The sequence below is a fragment of the Nomia melanderi genome, chromosome 10 (genome assembly GCF_051020985.1).
Source record: "Nomia melanderi isolate GNS246 chromosome 10, iyNomMela1, whole genome shotgun sequence".
In the NCBI taxonomy this organism is placed as follows: domain Eukaryota; kingdom Metazoa; phylum Arthropoda; class Insecta; order Hymenoptera; family Halictidae; genus Nomia; species Nomia melanderi.
The window spans coordinates 9,834,859-9,861,178 of record NC_135008.1 but is presented as its reverse complement, the minus strand read 5'-3'; the positions used below and the strand labels follow the sequence as shown (position 1 = coordinate 9,861,178).

General features: G+C 36.0%; 1 protein-coding gene and 1 long non-coding RNA gene across 10 annotated transcripts in view; one reads left to right on the top strand and one right to left on the bottom strand.

The window, feature by feature from the left end:
* Positions 1-8,051: 8,051 nt before the first annotated feature.
* Positions 8,052-26,320, bottom strand: part of LOC116429793 (uncharacterized) — a 31,210-nt gene continuing 12,941 nt past the window's right edge. For 4 of the 7 annotated variants that reach the window (XM_076371697.1, XM_076371698.1, XM_076371700.1 and 1 more), the window contains 4 exons: positions 16,991-17,161; positions 10,596-10,701; positions 8,836-9,371; positions 8,052-8,226 (listed from right to left, as the gene is read on the bottom strand). In XM_076371697.1, coding sequence (XP_076227812.1) covers positions 8,934-9,371; positions 10,596-10,658 — 501 coding nt within the window. In that variant the 5' untranslated portion in view covers positions 10,659-10,701; positions 16,991-17,161 and the 3' untranslated portion in view covers positions 8,052-8,226; positions 8,836-8,933. Of the gene's footprint in view, positions 8,227-8,835; positions 9,372-10,443; positions 10,511-10,595; positions 10,702-12,171; positions 12,257-16,990; positions 17,162-26,320 lie in introns of those variants that run through there. The other 3 variants (XM_031983126.2, XM_076371699.1, XM_076371702.1) reach the window with 3 other exon arrangements.
* LOC116429792 (uncharacterized) lies at positions 10,381-20,202 on the top strand. Of its 3 annotated transcripts, XR_004235556.2 has the most exons (6): positions 10,381-10,749; positions 10,814-12,209; positions 12,343-12,676; positions 18,018-18,199; positions 18,303-19,670; positions 19,916-20,202. It is a non-coding gene; the product is annotated as an uncharacterized LOC116429792 (long non-coding RNA). The 3 variants fall into 3 exon arrangements; XR_012999589.1 differs by having other exon boundaries at positions 10,814-12,676; positions 18,030-18,199; XR_004235555.2 differs by having other exon boundaries at positions 10,814-12,676.

Below are 26,320 nucleotides of genomic sequence, written 5' to 3'. Positions count from 1 at the left end.
GACTTATCAACATATTGGGTTGATGCATGAAATGTGCTGTTTTACTTAACGAATTAAAGTTTTCTTTAGGTAAAACAAACGGCGCAATAATTTTAATCGACAGCACGTTCACCGTTATTGCATATGGCACGCTGAATGTCAAATAAATCTACGCCGCAAGTTGAAACTCGTCTCTCAGAAACAATGACTCACTATTTACTTTTACTACGGAACTTTTTTATGTGTCAGCCCAATACAATCAGTCGATTGGTTTGTTGTTTGTGTTTCCGACGAGGGATGGATTTAGAATAATTTCTGTCAAATTTAATTCTCGAATAGAAAATTTCTATGAGTTTCGAATAGTTCGAATTTGATATTTGCATTTTAATGTTTTAATACTACTATGCAATATCCTTGCGTTTGTTAATCGTTTGTTGGAAACTTTCAACAATTTCGAACATGTACCTAACTTTTAGAAGAAATGATTTTAAAATCTTGGGAACTACTTGGTTTATAAATATTCCGGCCTTTCTATTTTTCCATAATTTTATCGATATTTCTAATTGTATCCTGATCTTTTTTTAATTTACTTGTATGAACAGAATGTTTGAAAGTTTTAAAAGCACTTGGATTCAAAATTTAGAATGTTTACACATCTTGGATTACTGCAACGATAAATTTCATTATTACGTAGTGATTCACGCATATTAAATATTACAGAATGATTTATGCTTTTAAATACGGGTATATTTATATCTATTGGTAGACTACAGATGTTTATGGAAATTCAAATGTTCAAAATTATAATTGGAGGAGTAGAATTACAGTAGAACATGATTTTGCTTAACAAATATTATAAAAAGTACTACATTTTGGATATTTCACATATTTTTTCGCATACTCCATGCAATTTTGTATTTTAAAATTTTCCATAAATACATAACAATACGCAGTCCAGTTGTGATAACAATTTTTTCGAAAATATTGCCTTGAGTTACACCGACAATCGCAAAAATCGTCTTGCCTGAACATTTAAATATCGATAACGTCGGGTGGCCATAGAAGAGAAGACAGCTGTTATATCATTGATGCAGCTATTCAATCTCTTCTTCTGAAAAACAGGCTATAAAAACAGCATTCAAAGATTGAAACTCCATTAAGCAAATTTCTTATAACACTTCGTTTGCATTTAATTATTTGCTTGTGAACTTTCCCATATATTACTGTCAAGTGGTAATATTAATGAGTACAACATTTATCAAGTTTGGCGCTGATTGCTCTAAAGTGACAGTATAAACACTATGGATACGTTAAAATATACCCGCGTATGTTATTATGTGCGTGGCGTCATAATGACTTGCGAAAAACCAGTGAATACAACATTTCAATTTTATAATTACTACAAATAATGAAGACATCAGTATGTCTTACTGAAATAATACTAAATAATTTTAATTTTCAAAATTATATAACTTGCTCATGTTTTTATATTACAATATTGCACGTGAAAGCTATAGCTTTTGCTGTAACAATTAATTGTTAGCATAGTTTTTCCAACAATTAGAAGGTGATATTGAAAACATCGAGTCGAATATTAAAATTTCAAGTCAGAAATGGATTTATTACCCGGCACTAGCGTCATGTCCTGAACTGTAAATGAAACTTCTTACAAAATTATTAAATAGACTTAACGCGTTCACTATCCATAAATCATATGTGATTCGTTAGATATAGAAACTTGACCGCTTATATACCGTACGTGATTCAAATGCACACTTCTAACACAACTGCAGTGTATCAAATAGACGCCTAGTTTCAGTAAGTTAAAACTTTACCGGATACGTGTGTACGATAGAATGTCAAGTAATTTGATGTAACGCTATAAGAAATTTTGTATTTCTCCAATGATCGTGTATTGCGTAAAAGGTTATTAGACTTGGATAGTAGACGTGTTAACTTAAAGATAAACTTAAAAATGAATTTACTATGAAAGAGTAACAGGTTTAAACAACGTACTTTTACTTGTCCCAGCGTCAAAGTGTTAATATAAGCGTGCAAACATAGTAATTAATAATTATATCTTCGCAATTTGGACAAACCGCTGCTACATAATTTCGATCAACGTCTGTTAATCACGTGGAAATCGGAAGCCGCGAAGTATATGTATCTATATATCCAGAAATCAGGACAATCTATCGTTACGTTGTGCCAAACTGGAAATGTCATGACGCACGCATAATGCTCCGTGGACAGACGATCTAAACGTAACTTGTTTGCAAAAGGGAACATCCACTACATCATTCCTGTCATTTTACATTATGTTGCAGATACAATTAAGAAAGTCACTATGAAACCAATATTTCAAGTAAACTCAATATATACATATTTTGTTTGAAAGTAACTGAAGTCTATGTTTAGAAGGATTTCTATACGCTATAATATAAACGTTTTATTTATAACCAATTTCTAATTTCAATCATAGAGGTTTCGTGCATTTTAGTCAGTTGAAATTTCGTTGTTAAATCAAGGTATGTTATAAAAAGTAATACACTCTAATCAGAGCAAAGAAGTTAAGCACAAATTATTCACATAATGTACGTAACATGATTATATGTTACTCTAAATACTTATATAAATATTACACTAAAATACAGTCATATTATATTAATTAAAATATAGATTTTGGTTGTATTTATTGTAAAACATATTATTTAATTACGTCCAGACATTCACATTTTTACTGAACACACGAAGACTGTCAAAAATTGCGAGTAACCCTGATATTTCGATTAAGGGTTATATAAAGCACTATTTTCCTAGTTCAACGAAACGAGTTTCTCCACGCGTGAATTTATTTGCGAATGTTAATTAATTCGACGGTCGAGCGTTAATCGAGAGTGTCGCCAGGGGGACGTTAAAATATGAATCTACTCCGGTTAATCCAATTTGCCTGTAGCTTGGGAATCTTTTAAAGGGCGATTATGCAAATCTAATTGAAAATTCATAGCGCGAAATCGAAATCGTGCAAGATACTTCTTCATTCATCGCCAGACATAAATAACTGATGCGAGACACGCGAGTGAGAGCCAGTGATATAGTGAAACCACTTTGTAAGATGCGTTCCGTCACGATAAGAGGAACACGAGGAACGCGAATCCATACAGATATGTATGCTGATTCAATTATTTCTGTCATGTTGCGGGCCACCCAGGAAGATGAACCTATGTAAATACATTCAACGAGTCGGGGCACCAGATATAAACAAAATATTCGCGTGTTAAAGAATGTAAGAGGGTCAGCAAACGCTGCCATTAGCTGAGACTGACATCAAATATTACATAGTTGTTAACTTTGGAGATGTATTTGCATCAGTTCACAATAACTTGTCAAACGTCAAAAAGTTTATAGTATTATGTATAGGTTATTCTTGTCTGATTCGCAATTGTTGCAATTTATTTGTAGTATCTGTGTTCGAATATTTATTCTATCAGTTTCGTGTTATATTTGTGTTTGTTTCGTTAGTTCATATTAATATTTGTAATATTTGTATACATATGTCTTAACATTACTATTGCCCATTAATATTAAATATTATGGCTTGCAAAGTACCCTGTGTATTTATTTATATATAATAATACGACTCGTTAAATGTATTATATGATAGATGATATGTTTTCTTTCATATTGACACTTCTTTCTCAGTTATGACGCTATTATTAGATTCGTATATAATTAAATGCCGTTTAACTTTAAAAATCGACGTTCTTTATGGAATATATAATGCAAGAGTTTTAATCAACAATATGTTCACCATTATTGCAAATGGGTCACTCAATGTCAAATAATTCAACGTTCTGCAGTTGGAACCAGTTTCGGAGAGACAATGACTCACTGTTTATTTATGACGATGCTTTTTTTATGTATTCAGCTAATATCATTCTTCTAAATATATTTTGGTCTATTTCCGCAGATACTTCAGAATTTTCGAGATACGAAGGCTTTCTGTTGATGCTAACATAGATCGAGAAAAAAGAATTTAAAAGAATTATCACGATATCGTTGCTAAGTTACTATATCAATATTTTATATCGACTCCTGGCAGGTTTAGTGAAATACTTTTTATAATTTCTTGGTAAATAGTATTAGCCACGCAGTTTCAGTGTTACATAATTAAGAGTAAACAGTCCTTGAAGGTTGTAGTTTTTCATCCTATTGAACTCTATTCCAAGGTAAATATTTCGTAATAAATCAATAATTAAAGAAGTAATAAGTCAATAATAAATTTGTGCGTACCAGAATATTCCTAAACTTATTTCTATCACACTATCTCTTTTTCCAACTGAATTATCAAGAAATAAATGTAAACCATTTACCATTTAACTAATTTCAAATTAATTGCTTCTATTTACTATTTATCGGTTTCCTCGTTGAAATTGAACGACTCTGAATAAATTCTAATAAAATGAACTGTCATTTTCTCGATTATTCACACGTTCCTCAAATGCTTTTTAAAAATTTCAAACATTTTGTACAATCCTTCAGCGTTCACTTAATCGTGTTAGACGTGTCGGTTAAAAATGGATGCGCGTAGGAGTTGTTACATAAAACAAAGTGTTAAGAGGGAATTACTTTTCGATGAATCAACATTATTTGCTAGATATAGAAGATCCGTGTTGTAGAAATTGACGATCACGTAATTCGGTGTAGGCAAGGTCTTGACGGCGACCTTACCGAAGCCCCATCCCAACGTCGGTCTATTCAAATCAGATAGGACCTCCTTTCATCCACTCACGCTAGACAAGCTGATTAAGTCTTCCCCGGTGCTATTTTCGTATACACTTGATTAAAAAACAGGAAATTCACGTTCACGATTCCCGGAGTCCACGCTGTTGCCGTAATAAACGTGGATTCATTTTCGCCGAACGAAAAGCTTAATCAAGCTCTATCGAATTTCAAGACTTAATTTCGGTTTCGACATGATGCTGCGCAGGAACTTATTTGCAAAGAAACGACATCTTTGTAGAGAGATATCAACCAAACCTAACCCAGGTGAGATTAATTTGTTCAGATTTTAATGCAGTACAAGCAACGTCATTCGTACATGAATGATTAGATAATATGTTATAATATATTCACAAACAACTGTCCTAGTTTCATTTTTATATCTAAATAAACTATTTTAATAATAAAATGTTTATACTATATTTCGCAATAAGCAAATGATGTCTGCTACAATAAGATGCATTGGGAACTAAGAAAAAATAAATTAAGGAATTTACTCTTCAGTTTTTAAAGGTTCGGTGACAGAAAACAGCGTTTCAATAATTTTGTTGACTTCGTCTAGCAGTCTTAAAAAATGTTTAATACTACCGCGGTTCTCAATTTATCTATGCACTGGGAATATTATTAAGAAACTAGGAATTCATAGCCTAGTACTAATTTTCTTATATTATTTTCGAGAAGAGTATTCTTAACAAAAGGAGAACTCGATTAAATTGGAAAAGATTAAACAAAAAATACAGTGCTAAAAGAACGAAAACGTGATTGGGTCAAAAAAGACCCGGAGAGTATAGTAGGGTTAAATTGGTGTTATCGTTCCATTTTTGTACCAGCCTCCACTTGTACATCCGTATCGAGGATCGGGCTATTGTCTACCCTCAGACGGCTTCTATTTATAATTTCATCTTCAGCGATCGAGAACGTGGTTCAGGGTCTCGGTTTCAGAGGAATCCCCTGATAGTCAGTGGGCTGGATAGAACGAGACGGTACGGTGACGGCGATGCAACAGGGTATCGAGTCATTAAATTTGGTACACTTATGTTCCATTCTATACGACGACGCAGTGATCGATATCATCAAAAAATCGAACAAAAGTCATAACTAATCTATTTCCGATCTATAACCCCTGGCACTTTTTTTTTAAAGAGGATATGAAGGTCTATCGATTGGTGAATAAAAAGTACAAATTCAGTAACAATGTCGAAATGACGTTGATTTTTTCAGTAAGTTTCAGGTCGAAATTTTAATAGTCAATTGATATGTTCCATTGAAATTATGGGCAATATCGTAAACTATGTTTCATTATTAATATTTCGTGAGACAAAAGAAATGCGTAGATTTTGCAGTTCAAATTTTTGACTTTTCTTCGCTAGATCGAACACTGCGGGACAACTGAAAGTGCGGCCATTATACCGCTCAAATTGGTACATCTCTGATTAGAAACTTGTACAGTCGCTCATTGTTACGCGGCACCGCGCCGACGTATGCGATGATACAATTCCCTGTTCCCGATGATTTCCGAGGAACTTCTTGTTCTGATCTGATTAACCCTTTACTACGAATAAAACGAAAATAGGAAGAATATTTTGTAAAAAGAAAGAAGAGATTGTTTTCGAAGATAATTAAATTTATAGATTAAAATTGGACACCCTATATACAATCCCTGGTCAAAGAATTAGAGTGATTCATGATATTCAACAACTTTCGTGCTGTTAACAAAGCGTAAAGGTCCAGGCACAATTAAATAATAACGTTTATCAATCATTAAATTAAACAATATAAATTACTGATGCACGTATGCGCGATACATGTTGTGTATCCGTGTTGTGTAATGTATGACATGATATCAACTTTGTCATATAAAATTACACCTTGGTCGCTTGTTTCATGAAAACTGGGACACCCTATAAGCTACATAAATCTACAATATAGAGTACTGCAACCATATCGAGTCAGTGATTGGTTGATCAAGCATTTCAATCGTGAGTTATGCAAGAACAGAATCTATAAAGTTTTAGAACCTGCCGCCGGTAGTTGCAAAAACGTCGCGTGACATTTCGTTCGCTATTGTCTACTCGTTACGACTCGATAGAATAAAGTGATAAAGAAATAGAAATGCTTTAGACGTTGCAACGCTGAACGCGAACAGTTTCTACGTCAGCAGTCGGTCGCGCGGGGATTTAGCCTTTTTTGATCCTCCTTCGATAACGGTTACAGTGAACTTACTTGCAGTGGACATTTCTTTGCGTTTCATGCAAATCGTTCACGGTAATAATCGGCACGAGTTTAATAGCAGCGAAAGAAAGTGATACGGCAAAGGGTTAACGTTTGTGCAAGATGCGAATAGTATTGCTAAACATAAGAGTGCCCTAAGCCGTCGAAACACACCGAACGCTTATTGATCTGCTCCTACGTGAGAGGAGAGAAGAGAGACCAGGAGTCCAAAACGACGCTCGCAGTGGTCGTGGATTCTGGATACGCTAGTGACCCCGACGAAGGTCCCCGTTGTACGACCTCGGCACTCAAAACTATGTCAAGGACGTCAGGAAGAAGCAGGAAGACACGCTCCACGCTAAACTGTCCGAATCCTTCAACAGTTTGACGATTGCTGAAGTTTGGATAAAATTAATCGGTCGGCCATCTTGACACATTGCACGCGAATACCGAGATACCTGGCGTGTCATGGATCGTTTGAATACAGAAACATTTCTAATTAACTCTTTCACAGTTCATTAACCTCTTGCCCTATGATTTCTTTCTGAACTGTGATCGATCTAACCGCTTTGTTATTAATACTTTATTAAACATAAGAGAAAATTCCAGTGTTATTCTATGTCAATTTGTGCTCTAAGGTATAATCATTGATGCCAGAGGAATAATGTGCTATTTGCATTCAAACACATTGAATAATATTTAATTTTGTTAAATAGTTAAGTAGTTTGTTAAATTCTATTTGAAATCTTCATCACGAGTCTGGCACGATATTGTAGAACAAGGCGTTGACACTAAAATTACCGAGCAATTAAAGCGACTTATTTCCTGGTTTTATAAAAAGTAGAACAATACGTTTCTTGATTTATTTATTATTTTTCTTTTTATTTTATACGTTTCCTTTCTTGTTTTATTTATTATTATTAATACAATGATTACTGAATGTTAAGATTGAAATTATTTGCTCATGATGATATATTACTATTTAAAAACGAAATTAGGTATCAAACACGCATGAATAACAAATAACGACATAAGTTAACATTTCATTTGTAATTTTAATTTTGTTCACTGGGTGTAAGTTCATTATAATGAAACAGTGGTACTGAGAACGTGACAGTAGATTTTTCTGCCCGGCCAAATGTACGTTTATTCTTCCAGAAATTTTCCTCGTATTTCATTTGACCCTCTTCTTCTTCCATGCGTATGAAATGCGTTGCCTTGTTAAAATCGAGACAGACTTTCCGACCGGTTGCACTGGAAAATCATTTACGGATAAAACCGCCGCGTAAACCAAGGGATGTGAAAGGATTGCTAGCAACGAGAAGGTTCAAATTTCAAATAACATGCATCGCTCGAATTTAACCATCAGTAACCTATTCTCCGTTTAAATAAAACGTTTCACAGTTTCTCCCAGGAAGCCTTATTTCTTAACATTCCCCGCCCTCAGAATTTGAAATTAATAAATTCATAAATTAGCCTATCAAAAGTGCTCTATGAAAAACCAACGAACCTTGAAACGATCTCGTTTTCATGTATCATGAAAAAGAAAGAATACGTTTCGTCCGATAAAACGTATAATTTTATAGTAAAACGTCGAAGATCATCTTTTACATGGATGCGTAGCTTTAACCAGAAACTTTAGGATCAAACGCAAAATCCAAAATTCGTAAAAACACCTGCCAAACATCAAATTTCTCAGGATGGAGAAGAAAATTACCGAACATTAAGTTAAACGTTACGTCACAATAATGTCATCTTTCAATATTATCAGTGTTAAAGATGACTATCATCAGCAATGACCACTTACAAAAGGAAAATTACAACTTAAATCGTATGCTACAGAATAATAATGCAGAAAATAACCTTTCAGTGGCATTCGCAGTGTTTTTTTATAAAAACTCTTCAATTACAAAATTTGAGGTGTGCCTATCGAGTATCTCAATGAACGAAAACGTCGCACTTCAGTGACCAGGCTGGCTGGCGTTCGACTGCGCGGCGCCTTTGTGCGGGTATTTCCCGTAAATTTTGCCACTTCTTGTCACCTTGTAGTGAATCTGCGGTATTTGTATGACGGACGCCGAGTTGGTCACGTGGGGCCCGTCGCCGGTGCAGAATCGTTTCACCTTCCTAATTCCGTGCTTGTGTTTCCGTTGGAAAATAGGATTCTCTTGTTTCAACCGTTGCTGGTGTAGTTTCGACAGCGTCTCCGTCGATGAGGCCTTCGAGTTGGTTGGTGGCAAGATGTTGCGTCTCTTCAGCAGCCTCAACGGAGAAATTGCCAAGATCGCTTTGCTCATGCTCCGACTACAACGCCAGAGAATCAGCGCCGTGGCGAACCACGCGAGCCACGGGCCGGCTTTTGGACCCGGAGCTGGCTCCTTCGACCAGAGAAATAGCATCTGGAAAATTATATCGAATCAAATGAAACAGATATGAGTCGCTCAGAAAGCAATGCGGATTAGAGAATTGAGAAAATTAATGTTTTGACTTCTGATATTATTATACAACATATTTAAAACCTATAAAAAGAACAGCTTTCTAACTTAGAAAAACGAAGAAACGAGTAAATCGTTTAATAACTAGAAAGAATATTAGTTATTCTATTACAATTTACACAAATCAGAAAATATCCATGTTATAATATGACATCATGTAACATTTTTTAGATGTTTAATTATCCTTCTTAGGATAAAATTCGCATGGTAGATGCAATAATCTTAGCTTAGTTTCGTCAACTTTGATCACTAAACTATTTAATGCTACAAATAATGTCGTAGCGGAGCTTATAAAGTGCAAAGAGTAATGAAGTAGACAATTAAATTCTTTTCCCAAATATAAATGCTTGTTAGAATATTCTTTCTGTCTCGGAAAGGTGTAATCGAAAAATGTTGACAGTTAACCCTTTGGGTATGAGAATTTTTCGAAATATTTAATTAAGTAAATCAAATAAGAAATTAATAGGACTATATAACATAGATTTTGGTAAAATCCCAGATCAGCGATTTTTCTCAATTTTGGCAACTTGGGTACAATTTTCCTGTAGAAGGCATTAGTTTATCTTTAAACCTAAAAATCAGCCAAGGATCTGAAAAGGAACGCAACTTCGTAATTATTTCTTAAACAGCATGAAATTAAATGTTTCTAATAATTCTGCAGAAATACTGTATACAGTTTACTAAAAAAAATCATTACTTAATTTGACAAAATACATCATATATCTATTTAAACGGATACGTTGCGACAGTGTGCGCGTCGAACAGTGAAATTTGCGACAGAAAAATGTAAGCAAAGCGAGGAGGAAGGAACGAAGATGGAAGGAGAGTAGCGGAGTGTCGGGAGATAGAGGGATGTATGGGGGGGGGGGCATCGATTTCGTGACCGTCGTGCTTTTTCAAGGTTGTTCGGCATTAAATCCACTATAATTCGTTTAGAGGGGCCAGCATAGATTACGGTACTAGGCCGGGTTCAGACTTTTATGGCTCCCCGAGTGTCGTGAATATCGTTTGCTGCGTTGGCCGCCGGTACACCCTTCTCTCCACGGTTGACCCATTTGGCAAAGATCTCCGACAGGGGGGAATTCCGCATTAGCCACCAGCGCGCGCGTTTTTACCGTTGGAACTGACCTTATAGATCCACTCGTTGGCGGGCTGCCTGAAACTTGGGGGTCGATCGGCTGGTCGAAACATAGAATGGCCGTGAACGACGACTTACTGTCAGCGGTAGTTGAACCTGATACAGAGGAAGGGAAACGATCGTGATCAGTGCCCGGGTGAAAAGGTCAGGGTGACTTTACGCGTGGAAAAACAATTTCACGGTCGGCTTTACGCAATGTTTGTTTCAGAATGCTTCACGCATTCTTTCGCGGACGAACTGTTTCGAATACACCCGCCCTTCCATTTACGTGGAGTATCCGTTCCGCGTGGATTCGTTTTGCCCGAATGAAAATCGCGTGAGTAGAGTCTGTCAGTATAAAAGAAAAGGGAACGTTGGAAAGTGAAGATGGTATGAGTTTTAGGAATACATATTTATTTCGCACAGCTTGAGAAAATAATAGTGACGTTCCTGAAAACGAAAGTCAATTTTGTTCGGTATCACTTAATTCGAATCGCTTAAATTGATGTCGCGTGTGAACGACACAATGTAAATAGTGTTATAATTTGTAATGCTGTACCGGCCATCGGTGTACAGGGCGAGACGTCTTCAAATTACTTGTATGTTGTTCACCGTATAAATAAATTTTTTTTATAAAAGTTACTTGGTTTGCAGAAGGAAATACTACACTGTAATCTGATTGTTATTCTATTTCTTTTTCGCTTTTTTATGCTGATATGAAGATCATCTTCACTTTATTCAATGGAGTGGCTAATACTTCATCCTAAGTTCGAGCGCAACATCAAATTTTACGTAAAAAGCTGTTACACAAAATAATGTTTAAAATGAATACCTACTGAGATGTTTTTAAGTTAATCGTTCCGCATTGGAGAATATATTTAATCAACGTATCTATAACGTGATTGCATTTATGACGGTAGATTTATGAACACAGTATTTGCAAGGTGTTATCAATTCATCGATATGAGGCAGATATCTTTAGTATCCGTCTCTAGTATTTCCTAGTATCTCTAGTATTCTAGTATCTATCTAGTATCTTTACCATCTTTACCGATCTTAGAAATTCAATATAACTGATCACGTAAAAGTAAAGAAGGTATCCGTATGTTTCATCTTCGTTTGTAGACCAGTTTCATATAAATCCGTTTCTATATTATACATAATATATAATAACACAACTCACAGGCACATAACATAAATACGAAACTGTAACCAAAGTGTGCGACACAGTTAAAAATTCCGCTTTCAAATTATTTCCCAACCACTCGATTTCGTGTCGTGCAAGAACGAGCTTGACGTACCGAACAAGATACTTTATTATTCTAAAAAACAAAGGGAGGAGGATTGTTCCTGCAACAAGTATCGATCGCCTAAAATCGAAGCAAACGTTCGGTTGCCGCGACAGGGAAACAAATTGACTTCCCAACTCGCCGGAACTCGATTCCGAATGGAAAGAACGACCAGCCGGAAGGTTCGTGGAGGTGCTGCAAACCGAACGCTCCATGGAAAACGTAATTTATTGAAAGGAACGAGCGCGCCTTTGCATCAGCGAAAAACAAAAGGAAAGATCGAATCGAAAGAGGAAACCTTCGTTCCGTTCGCCTTGAAACGGCGCAGCGCTTTAGGTAAGTAACGGTCGCGCGATGCACGTGGCTGTTGACGGAAGCGAAAACGTGACATTGTGCATAGTTTAAAAGCTGAGGCATCGAATCGCCGCGGCGGGGAACTCACGCTGATCGATACGAGTTAATAATTTAGGTCGGCTAACTGCGACTAGAATTCGCGGCTGTTATAGTCAAGTAGATAAGAACAAAAGGCGGGCCTTGCGAAAGAAAACGGAGGAACGTTAATGGCCTATCCAGCGAGGAGAGCTTGACAAATAGTGGTCGACGGCGATGAAAGAGCGGCTGCGTTTCGTTACGTACCCACGTAACGAGTTCGGTCTTTCAGAGTAGAAAAGTGCCGACCATAAAGAACCCCGGTGATGCAGAAGACAGGCTGGGTTAAAGTTTCGCGACGCGCAATCGGGTACGTGGAACGTATTTATCGCAGAACGCTAGCCGAAAGGTGACAAGACTCGTAGGAACACAAGGTACCGTACAATTCTCCCGCTTTCATACTCCGTTCCGCAGAATCGAATTTCGGATAACTTTGAAAGGTTTCAAACTACTATATGCATGTTATAATCGTCTCGCAGCACTTTTATACGTCGAGGTTTCGTTTGTAGTTCCTTTACTTGGAAATTCAAGAAAATAGAACCTTCAGAATTCGAACATCCTTTGCATCCCATGTGAATCAGCTTACCGAGATTCGACTGTATCGGTAACAAGTAATACGATAAGATTCTATTTGTTAGAATCAATCTTATCATACTATTCAGTAGATTCTGCAGTTCGAACTACACTAAAACGCTAAGAGATCGTTACACATACAGCGAAAAGGTATTCGCTAGGAGTACCTACTATACAGATCTCACGTCAGCTCCATCGGGTATCAAGCTAAAAGTGCACAGAGACAAGAGGACTCTTCCAGTCACGATGCTCGGGTCGCCTCGGCTTTCAACGCATGGTCATTATTGGCGCGTAGCAATGGCGAAGGCCGGAACCGAGACCAATTGCAAAGAAGTAAGACATAACGATAGAAAACAAAATTCTCTATAGTTCCATCGTACTCCGTCGCATTCGGTCTAGCTTCCGTCCTTCGTCATTGCCGCACGCCAATAATGACCATGCAGCGAAAGTCGAGGCGGCTCGAGTATCGTGAGTGGAAGAGTCCCCTTGCCCCTGTGCACTTTTAGCTTGACGGTCGATGGAGCTAACGTGAGAGGCTCACGGTACAAGCAATATACCCTAAAACCATCCAGAGTTAGCAAGGAGTTCATCGATCGCGATTGATTACCAAAAAATTGTCACCGCGAGGCAGAATCGAACCTGGACACCTTCCATCCTTGTGGGTGGAAGATCTCGTATCGGATCGAACGGGAAAGCTGAAAATACGGGGGAGGTCAAGTAGCAGCGGAGAGATATATTTCAGATAACGGCAGCGGGCCGATGTCAAGGCGACCGTGACACGGTGAGACGCGTCTCGATAAGGACCAAAAGAAAACTGCTACGAGGCCTCGGTAAATTGCGAAGAAACGTCTCGGAACTTCCTTGATCGGCCGATACCGTTGGCCGCGGTGCGCGGAGATCGTTTCGGAACCGTGTGGGACATCCTTACATGGCGCATCGTCGTTGTCCTGCCGACGTGCAAGCGCGGAATGACTATTAATCGATAAGAAATTACGCGTATGAACGGCTGGTATCTTATTAAGATACATCAATGTCCGCCAATTCCATTTTCGTGCCGCCGTTAATGGTGGCCGGCGTGGACGCGGAAACGTCGATAGCGTGCTTAAGAATCTCATTTGCGTTTTATTCCGTGCATAGCCGATTACGGGCTCGTGGCACCCGGCTTTTTTCCACGTTGCCGATAAAACGAATTGGGTTATTCAGATTATTTAGAGTTCCGAGGCGGCGAGGCTCACTCGGAAGGCGGAATAGAGGTGGCCGTAAAGCCGGCGAATATCTATCGGGAGCACAGATGCAAAGCGGCCGAAGCAAGGCTAACTTTCATGCGTTCAGCGGGATGTAATGTTAGTATGAAAGTAATTTATGCCCGGGCTTTCTGGAAAAATCGCGAAAGTAAAGAGATCCTTATGAGAATTCAACGTTCCCCCGGGGTCACCGTCCCGCGAGAATGAACAATTAACGGCGGCGAGTGCTACACGTGAAACGTGGTTTGCGTTTGGACTGCGCTGAATCACGGGGAGACTGTTACATAAGAATTTTAGTAAATTAACACTAAACCGCAACCGGTCGAACGACCGGTTTTCAAATTTGATTAGAAATTCTACGTTTTTCTTCGTCCATTTAACTTTATATCAGTTCTTATATTGTTCGATTCGGTTTTTGTAGTTTTTATCTCTCCTATCGTTTCTGGTTTCGTTAAGAAAAATTTATCGTTTCATTTGTTCACCTCTATTTTATAACCAGTTATATGACTGGTGTATATTATGGGAATGGGTGTATAGAAACCGGTACGTTTAGTATCAAGCGGAAATTCGTGAATTTCCTTAATAGAATGAAATTAAATTTTAGACCGTCGGCGAATGTATCAAATGTATTTGACACTTCGAAATTTAGCATGGTCAATAGAAAAGTCGAGATTAATTCATAAATTAATAAACGATGCAATTCAAAATGCTCGGTGACACGTTAAACTAGTTTAAATCAAATGGAGCAAGAATCTGTGATTTATTTTTCCAATGATGGAATAATTAAACATTCAGTTATTCAAATTATGTAGCCGTCAGCTTGCTAACAAGTAATCGGGATAGTTGAAACCAGCAGTGTCGAAACTACGTTCTAAATCGATAATCCTAGTAGTTGTGATAAATAGTGGAAAAGTAGCTTCATGATCAAGTAGAACGTAATATGTTACGGTAATGATACGGCATAGAGTATTACTGAGTAGCTCTCGTTTCAATTTCGAAAACATAGTTCGCCGTGTGTGAGCAACCGTTTTGAAGAGGCCAGCGAGCTTTCCGCGTGCTACACTCGTTTCGAGGTAGCGCACATATGTACACGCAAACATTCCTTTCGCACTCATCATATCTCTGTAAGTAACATGTATCCCCGTAAAAGTACTTTACTATGTATGCGCTTAAATATTTCGAGCGAACGCCACTGCTCGATCAAAGCTGTAAAACTGTGTCATGGATGTGCCTCGGAAGCTCGAGCATTTTTCACTCTTTTTTTTTTCATCTCCATCTCGAAACTTTCCACCCATGGTATGTATATACCCTCTCACGTTCTCCAGTTAAAAGTGTTGCGGAAAATGTTCTCTTTGTTGTTTCTTTTGGACGTGATTGTATTTCGCTTAGTTGTACATATCGTACGCTTGGCTGCTTTCTGTACTAGAAATAAGCGTTCATGTCTTTTTTAGAGGCGAACGATAGAATTCGACGAAAGATAGAATTTCCCTAGATGTATCTTTACCTAGAATTCAAGTTAAAGCTTTCGCGTGTATTATTTGTTAACCCTAAACGTTCAATAAAATTTCATGTCATTCGTATCATTTTCTGCAACATGATTATTAAAAATTTGCAATTATTTAAATTCGATTATTAATTATTTACTAGTTATTTAAATTTAATTGTGAATTATTTGTTAATTATTTAAATTTTAAATAATTTGTCAATATATAATTTGTCTAATCATTTGTGCTGGCATTTTAGTGTTTTTAGCTCTTGTTAATGAAAATGTATGTTGAAAACATGTGTGAAATTTTATTTAGTAGACTGAATAATTTCGGTTTGAATATTTTTAATTATGCCAGACTGAAGCATTTTGTAATTAACTATCTGTCAGCGAATGTTGGGCGATTATTTAGTATGACTTGGCTTTATTTTATGTCACAGTTTGAAATTGTGTTTTTAAAAGAAAAATAACAATGAAAGAAACGTAAAAAATTAATCATACCACGTAAAAATTAATTTAGTGGCAAGTACAAAAACTACAGAAATTAATGTAGCAAACAATTTTGTAGTTCTTTTTCTGAGGACTAATAAGATTAAGTTACATATTCCAAATAATCGTTAAATACAGTGAATGTTATTTAATTTCAATATTACCTGCAGTATTATAATTTGTTTTTTAACGAAAGAAATGTTTATAAAATGAAGTGATAGGAATAAAATTGTAGTATTTTATAAACCGAAACCACATAAAATGATATATGTATATTTTAGTAACACAACAAACGTTTTCTTGATATTTCTCAGTTCATTTTAAAAGATAAAAAGTAAGCAGAGGATGTTTTAAAAACATAATCACGCAATATTGTTCTCCGGCTGATTATATCTATCATAAAATTATTTAGTACACAGTAAACATAAATATGAAAAACAAGCTTCTGCAATTGCGCGCGCAATCTGGCTGCTTAGAGGGACGTTAAGCGATCGATCATTGGCATTGAGAATCACTAGCGAAAATACTTTTGAACTTGCAACCCTTTGCACTCGAAAGACGATTTTCAGTCGCCACATGATTTGATGCATCAAAATTATAAACTGTGGTAGTCGCCATTAATCTTTGGACACTGCTCAATGTATGAAACATTGAAATGAAATAGCTTCGTTCCGTAATTTGTATGTGATTTCTTGATAAATTAATTTTAAAAAACATTGTCATCATCATAAAATTCTGAATATTTCCAATAAAAAACTTTCAAGTGAAAAAGGTTAACAGTGAAACGAACTGTTCCGCAATAGCATTTGAGAAGGTCACGGTCCATCTATTACTGATTGTCTCTATACGGACAATTGAATTTAATTGCAAAAGAAATGCTGAGAAACGATATGTACCTCGATGTGTCTCGAACCTCTCCAAACTTTCCACCTAATCTTTCTCCTGGATCTCCACCGCGGTTTTTCGCGTCCACTGCCAACGCAGTGGAAAACGTGCACGGCCGTGGTCCTCGTGGCGGTGGAGAATCACGCGGAAACGGCCCTCTTCCCACGTCGTTGATATGTTTCCTATCCAACAACAACAGGCACAACAGACTTTCAAATAAAAAGTATAAACATTTACACGGAATTACTTTCGTTATTGGATTATGCGTATAATATGATACATTAATTTATGTATAGTCGTTAACTAAAAAATTAGAATAACGCACATTGTTCGACATATTTTGTGCTTTTAGTGAAATTTCGAAGTTCGAACATAATTTAATCATAATTTTTTCAAGCTATTAAAAACACATGTGCATATTAATCATATGTGATTCCTCTGTTCCTTTAATTGTAGCGTGAATTCTTTTAGTAGTACTTTGTTGTGATTTATTTATATGTATAATAGTATATAAACTGTTGTTATCCATGTGTAAAATATATTCGGAATTAATAACATTTGCAGTTTACCCCTTGTCATATGAATTTCTCTCCATCTAAGCTCGACTTACTGTTAATAATTCGCAAGAAATGTTACGGAATATTTTATTTATTGTAAGTGCGTATTAACTTTGAAAGTGAAATATTAAAAATAACAGAATAGTCTTAAACCACGTGCAATGAAGAATATTGATTTTTGTTAAATTAATCAGGAAATCTTCACAACGATTATTACTCTTCATTATTGAGCAACAAGTTAAATTCCGTTCAACCCTTCAAATTTTCTAAAAAACACGAAACATTCTGGAAATTGTGAGTGGTCCCAATATTTTCCCCGTCGACTGTAGATATCAATTAAGTTACATAGATTGAAATTATCTTAGGAAGTTTCAGCTGAATAAATAGAAGTACAGACAAATATTCAATATAACAATTTCATGTGAAGGATAACAACATAAACAAACCTTTACAAATTTGATAATTAATTATGTTACAAAAGTTTCTGTTTCAGATAAGAAATCTATAATAGCAATTTCTCTGTACCGAAATCCATATTATAATGTCAGTGTCGATCTCTCTGAAAATTGGAGATCACATTCATCGGTTGTATTACGGAATACATCTGTAGTATCTCCTACTAGTCGTAGTTAACGCTTCAACGATGAAAAAAACTGCAATGAGGTAATTATTTATAAAGAAATAGGTTAAGTTTATTGTGTCAAAACAATTTTCGTCAATAGGTTTCTCATAAGATCAGTTTTTAAATCGAAGCTCATTTAAATAGGCCCGTTCAAACGACAGGACAAAATAATTTTCATTTGAAGTCCGCTCACCGCTGCTAACCGAGCAAACTGTCAGGTATCTCGTCACTCTTGCAGAAGGGGACACATTTGGCAACGGGGCGACGGTTTTTCATATCCTACGACCGTGAATTTCCCTCGACGACGATCGTCGTGAACAAGTCCCGGACACGCGACAGGATCGCGGTTCTACACGCGGGAAAATCTTGTAGAAAAATTGTAAAGATATGGTAGAAAAAAAGTCGGTTAAAATGACATACGAGGAGTGCCGGGGGGGAAAGAATTTAGACAAAGGATTGCGCGGCCCCCGGCTGCCCGCCTGATGTTCGCCGATCTCGGAGAAACGACCGATCGATTCTCGAAAATATTAAGTATCACGTTTATATTCTCCTTTGTTTTACGCGAGATTTTACCCTAGGTTTGCGGAGCGCGTCAATTTGAGGCACACTGGACATTATGAAAGCGTACTAGTTCATGGTTTTAACAACATACAATCTTCACTTATTTTATAAAAAAAAAGATTCTATCAAAAATCGAAAGTAAAAGAATAGAAATAATAGTGGATATTTCGTGCGCTATATATACTATTTATTAACCCTTGCCTGGAAATGACAAGTCTCCTCCGCACGTATTTTCCATGCGTGATTTTGTAGACTATTTTATAAATCTACCGTATAGTAACTAAAATAATTTTCTTACTTTCATAAATAAATTTAAATGAAGCTTCAGTGTTCCAGTATTGGAAAGTTACGAATTTTCTGAATCTAAATTTTGATGTGTTTCAAAAATTAATCAATCTTTTGGATTTGATTTTGGTTATTTGGTTTAGGGTACACGGATAAAAAGAATACAGAAAATTGTGATTAATAAAAAGATAATTGTATAATTTTCTTTTGTTAATATGACAATCTGGACGACTGGTTGTGTCGTCTTCCTTGTTGAAGACGGAACGAAAGTTTGATACATCCCCCAGCTTAGGGAAAACGATCCCCCCAGTTCAGGATGGGTCAGCTAGCAGCAGACATAGTCTTTTCACTCCTTCCCAACTCCCGTACCTTCCCGTGACGTCACTGGATCGTGTCAGTAGGTCAGAACCTGGTTACGTATGCGCCGGTGTTTGTTCAACGTACCGGGTGTTCGAAAGCTACGTTTTGCATCCCAATATCGCGACGCAAAATACATAACCATTATAAACGTTTCTCTTTTCACAAATTACGCTAGACCAAAGCAGTGGAAGTTTGTACTGTGTTTCCTAGGTTCGATGTAAAATACCAGTTTGGCTGGAATGCTGTTGAAATAATGGGAGAACATTAATTTGAATTAACATTAGAACTACCGCACCCGTCAAAATGGTAAGTTTCAGTTTTCTTATTTCATAATTATTGATATGTTAAAAGTGTTAAATATCTGAAATGATTTTGAAATAAAATAGTTCCATTTAAGTACTATAATGAATAACAAAGGAATTGAAAAAAATCTACTGTTACAATTTTTATAAGGATTGTATATCAATTGACAGTTCTATTGTTACACTGAGCAAATTTGATTTATCACTTCCCTGCTGTAGAGTCACAACTCCAAATTTTCTATTTTTCAGGGGAAGGGATGAACTGGTTTTGAGTATATATTATTACGTGAATATAATTTATGAACTTGAAAGATGGTTACTTTTACTAATCACTTTTCTGGTTACTGATCGCAAATGGAAGTCAAAACGCATTTATGAATGCTGCATGAGTCATATAAATCAAGTATAATTAAATAACACACAGCATAATATAAATAACCACTGTTTACTAGTTCGAAAAATGTCTCTACAACATATTTAAAGCAATAGCTCGAAAGTTACTTTTTTCTATTGGTATGTGTATGTACATTATGTTTGAAATAAAATGATTTAGAAATATGATGTTCAGAAAGAGTTTTTTAATGGTACCTATTATATTAAGGAATCGTGATCAGCATATTTCTTTCATACGTTTACGGCGATGCGTATCAATTTATTATCAGTTTGTAACGTTGACGTAACGCGAGTCAAAAATTATATTCGTCCGATTGAGCCTTTTATGCGTCGTTCCACGAACGCAACGTTTCCTCCAAGATAAAGGTTAAAGTTTATAGTATCTTTGCGACCTCAACGATTTACCGCGGTCATTAATTCCTTCCGCAACGTTACTCTTTTATGTGAGACAAATTCTTCTATAGTCTGCGCTTGACGATGTGTATTCTACGTGAGAACGTTAGCGTGCCTTTGATCAAGACTCTTTTTTTCTCCGTCATTTTCCACGATAAAACCAGACGAAAACTGCAACGAATAGATTCCGCCGCTAGCAACAAAGATTTTGAGCTTTATGCACACTTTATATTAAGGAAACAAACCGGAAATTAATCGGTAATGAATTCATGCAGCCCTGCGATCTAATATTCTCCTATTGTTTTCGTTACAGAGCGTACTTTTATGAATTGTAATACACTTTATTTATTTGATTGTATCTTAAACTTCTGTTTATTAATTATTACTATTATCATAATTCTTTATTTACAGCCCTTAACTATAAACTGTTCGTTTCAATTAGGGTAATTCCGAGGGAGATGGTCACTTCAATTATCTTGTACAAATAATTGATAGAATTATTACTATTTCTCTTGATAGAAATATTACTATTACAATTAATGTTTTTGTCATTTTAATTCTTGTTGATTATTTTAGAAGAAAGTTATTAAGGTTTGTTCAGAAATCAAATCAGGTGTTCTAATTCTTTTAGATTTCATTTAAATGCGTTTCAAAGAAAACATTGCCATTTCCCTCGGAATTATCCTAATTACAAACTGATATCACGTAATGTTTAATATATGCATTTAAAATTAATTAACTATTGTCAATTACTAATCGCAATTTGTTCGTCAGGTTATATAAATTATAGGATAATAAATAATAGGAGAGCATGTTGCGCGGCAGTCTACTGTATCGTCCTTTCTTTTTTAATCCAAAATCCAGTATTATCTTTCCGTTAATCAATATTCGAGACTTAAATTATAAAATTATATGCTATTCTAACAAAAGATTACTAAAAATAATACAACTGTAATGAAAATTCTAAGGGTAAAAATTAATATACTAAGTAAGTAAGATGACATTAGGTGACACGCAAACAAAAAAACTTTATCCTGTCTTTCTGTGAAAACAAAAGAACAGCGTGCAAATCAGGAAGTCGAACTTCTGGCCTCGCTTTTACGTTCACCGCGCTATCGTGCGTTGCACATTTCATTCGTCTTGGAAACTGATTTCACAGTTAACGACGTCGCAACACGGAGGAAAGATCTGGTTGGTTTTAAACGATTCACTTTCAATATTACAAACGTGAAAGTGGTTGATAATGGCGTGAATCATTTTGTAGATGTCATGAATTATTGTTGCACGGAATCCTGTAATTCTTCAATTCCAACTTTTAGTTGCTTTATTTCGAATATAAAAGTAAAATATAGAAGTTGGAAGCATTATTTCAATTTAAGCTACTTAAATATAAAAAGGAAAGGACAATCAGATTTTTTTGTAATAGAACTTCCCGGAGCGATTAAAGGTTTCAAGTCCAGATTTATCTACTGTACAACGTTCCCAGTGAATTTATTTGTCGCAACTTTAACTGTTTCTGAGAGGTATAAACGTTCCCGTTAAACTAGAACTTCTTCCCACTTTCAGGGAAATACTGTCTTCTTAATTACGCAGAAATCTATAGAGCAGACATTACAGTTAATGCACAGCAATTTATAACAGTCTCCTCGGAACTGAAAAGCTAACAGTCATAAACTCACAATTATTCAATCATTATCAAAGTATTTTTAATTATATTCATTATTTTAAACGATGGCGTCATAAATCTAGCGTTAACACACTTTCGCGACGAGTAATAACCGGATAAAAACGTTTAGCGGAAAACGACAGATAATTTCCAAAAGTCTGTAACTGAGTACGGCAAGGCTCTACTATTTATAGGTATGTGAATATAAGAAATGTTACATCTGAGTATGATACTTATAGCTACTTGTTGTTCAAAGTTTTAAAAAATTAAACGTTACAAATGCAACTAAAGAATTTGAAATTACGTAGAACTACGTGTCCCATCGCGAAAATGTTAATATTATATAATTGATCCGCTCGCTGGCCAAATCGATTAACTCCATTTTTTGAACTTTTTAAGATCTTATCGTTAAAGCGCCTTTGTCGCTTAACTTTTTGCACGAAATATAAAACATTGATCAATACAAATACGCGATTTGTCCAATGAGTGGCTCAATTGTTGCCTAAAAATATGATTAAATGGATAGACAAAGAAAACAGAATTGTTTAACGATATTACTTTTTTCCACCTGAATCAGCCCATGGTGGCGTTCAATGGTGGAATATTTAGCCCATAATGGGAATTTATTGGTGGTCTCGCTACTGGTTTTTGCGATGCGTGCTGTACGTCATGGGCAATAGCGCGACGATGATGCGCGCAATTATCTCACTGTTCTTGGTGCGCTGCTTCCGAAGACAACCTCGAGGAGAAGAATAAAAAGACGGGCAGACCTCGCTACGTACGGTCGCAGCACCACTGACCTTGGTCTCGAGCACGTCGCAGCCGACCCGGAGCAGAAATTGCGTTGGGATCTCCTCCGTGTGCACCTACGAATCCCAAATCGCCTAAATTGCTGAATTATCGTTCATGCTCCCTCGCAACACTGCCAGAATGTATTTCGCTATTCCCTGAGAAACCAATAACAAATCCGGACGTGACTTGCTTTGGCAATATCTATATTTCACTAGTCTTCTTCTTTTTTCAAGGTTTCCTACGGAATATCTCTAGACTTTTCTTCCAGGATAAAAATATGAAAGTAATTCTACTCGAATTCTCAGATGGTAACATTAAATTAACGGAAACGTTACAAATCCTGGTTAATCGAAGTTAAAATCAAAGGATGCTTTTTTAGATTTTTATTTATATAGATCGCACAATAACAAAACACTGCTGGAAAGAAAACTAGCAAAACGTTTGCTGAATCCCTGGAATTCATTATCAAAGGCAGGCTTACGTTCATTCTGGTATTTAGAAATAAAACGGGAAACATAAGTTGTATTATAATAATCACAGTCTTAGTGTAATAACAGAAACGTGAAATATTTATGTTTCCACGACTATTCCGAAACTTTCTATACTATGAAATAAGATATGCCATGTTGGAACGTTCTCCTTTATTTTCCAATGATAATTCACGGTTCGCGCGTTCCATTTGAAATTCCTCAAACTTCTTCGTTTCACTTTTCTATTTATAACTACTCCTAAACTTTCTATGTTATTAAATAAAATAGCTGGGCGTATATTCGAAGCCTGTCCTCTATTTTTGACTGATAAGCGACAGTCCGACGGGATTGCGGGTCGTAACGTTTTCTGCTCCGTGGCGTCGCACGGTTCGGTGGACGCGAATTTTCGACCGGACAACATTCCGTTCGTTATACACGGTCAACGTTGCACCGACATTGAACCAGTGCAATGCTGCAATGCAGGTGGACCAGTCGGTGCGGCTGGAAGATGCGTAGGCAGTCCGAGGCTGGGGAGTCACTGTCTACCGCAAATCTCTCTCGTGGCTCCCACAGATGTTATCTTCCCCACAAGATATCTGCGATTCCGTCTCCCTTTATAACGCACCATCTCGATGCCCGCACGCAATAAATCATCTCCCTCGCATGGAACAGGAGGAGACGAAGAAGAAGTGGGTTCAGGCCAAATGACACGGGGACAACAGGGACAGTCGAATAGGAGGAGACAAGAAGTTTCGCGACTCTTTGTCCACAGCTCGTGCACGCGTATTTTTCTGACGGTGAATAATTCATCGTGATAAATGAACCGAGATCGGCCGGGACTGGCCGTTGATAGGTCCTCCTCATTTTTCTAATCCTTTTTTCGTACTATATCAATTCGAGCACGATGCGTACTGGGTCGAAATTGGATCTAGTTTTACTGAGCCAGATGAAATTCACTGTATGAATTCGAGGGCTCCGGAGCAGAGCCATTTACAATTCGTTATTACGAACTGTACAATTTCGTCAGTAAATATATTATAAGATTTATATATGTAATTAATAGAAACAATAAAATACATCTACAACTTTTCTTCTCATGCGCGTGTCATTTATTTATGTGTTAGTATGCTCTTTCTATTAAAATTGCTTTGAGTTGCTGGTAATGTAGAATGAGAATAATAGTTATCGTATAAATTTCTTTGAGACAAATCGGTAGCCGATAGTCGTTTATTGTTTAAGTTGAGTGGTTTAATATTATTGTATTTTATTATTGGAATCGAGTACTTTTACTTTTCGTTTAACGCTAGATCCACCAATCTCGAAAATTTGTTTTCTTTAATTTTTCTGTAGACACTCTGTAATTTAGTTTACGTATTGCTAAAGCAATTTCTTTATTCGTTTCTGTGAATCATTTTGATACATTTTCGTTTTGGGCATTGGTGCATAATTACATACGTGATATAATGTGATAATACAATTCTACAACGAAATATTGATTACATAATTTCGCTTTGTACACAAAAATTCAGATTATACAAGATTTCAAAGAAAAATTAACAACTTCAACAATTCGATATTAATGATTGAATTATTCTTGAATGGTAAATATAATTATTAGCGGTAATAGTTACTACTCCGAATTGATGAAATTATGTATTTCACCGAATAATATATTCGCACACATGTATATGCATTTTTCTACTTTTTTCACATTTTCTATTCGAGAAATCCTTCGAAATATTTTTCACAGTCCTGTTTATAAATTGACGCGAGTCAGCGGCATCGCTGGAAAACTCCGTAAAAGGGTGAAATGAAATTAGATTTGAGAGTTCAAGGGTGGAACTGATTCTCCAAGGACGATCGTGAATTACCGCAGTTGCAAACAGTTTGTCTCGAATGCCCTGTCGCAATTTCGTTAAAAAAGAGGCCGCGGGCTAATTTAAATCGAGTTCGCCAGAAAAGTTTGATCAATGAAACAGAAGTTCGACTGTGATTCAGGGTGCGGTAGGTAGAACAGTAAACCATTCGGTTATGTAGTTACCTGCATTCGTTGAGCTTCTCCCAATAATGCTACTATTTTCGTCACATGGGACTTGAATAACTGGGACGTTATTTTACCAGCTTCTTGAGAAAATATCCTATAGCTGATTCTCATTTCTTTATTTCGATTTAAGTACCTACCTACAATTACTTAAAAAAGTATTCTACTTACGCAGTATATTTTACATATTCAACAAATATAAAAGTGTAGTTATAATAATTTATAGTGTTATAAACCTTGACTCGTATAGTTCAAATTAGAGTAGAATCCAATTAAGAAGTCATGTATAATTTACAGAAAAACATTAGTTGTAATTTTTGAAACATGTATCATACTTATGGATGGACAGATATTTCTATGATTAACTGCACCTATTGCATGTTCGGTTTTTCTAAGCATATTTAATCTACCTTGAACAATATGAATAATATGAAAAGATGTTTTGAACAAAAGTTTTATCCTATTTGTTACGTTTGAAATTTTGATTCGTTAAATCTACATTTATGGATATTTAGATGTGTTCAAGTAATCTAGACGTACTAGAATCTAAATGATATCAAAGTACTTGCACTTTAAAGTACACAATCAAAATACTTTATATCATTTTTACAATAGTTTTACGACAGTTCCATAATAGCTTTAGTAATACAAATAAACACTGTGGTTTTACATTCGGTACGAACAAGTATTTCTATGCTTCGAGTAAAAACAAATCATTTTTCTTACATACCATTAACCCTAATCCTTTTAAAATAAATACGTGCAAGAATTATTCTGAATTCCTTGGAATTCTAGTTACGAAGTTTATAGACAAACGTATATTGATGAGAAAACGCGCAAGCATCGCAGCAGGATTCGAATCTCATTTCGTAAGTTATACGACTCTAATAAAACGAATT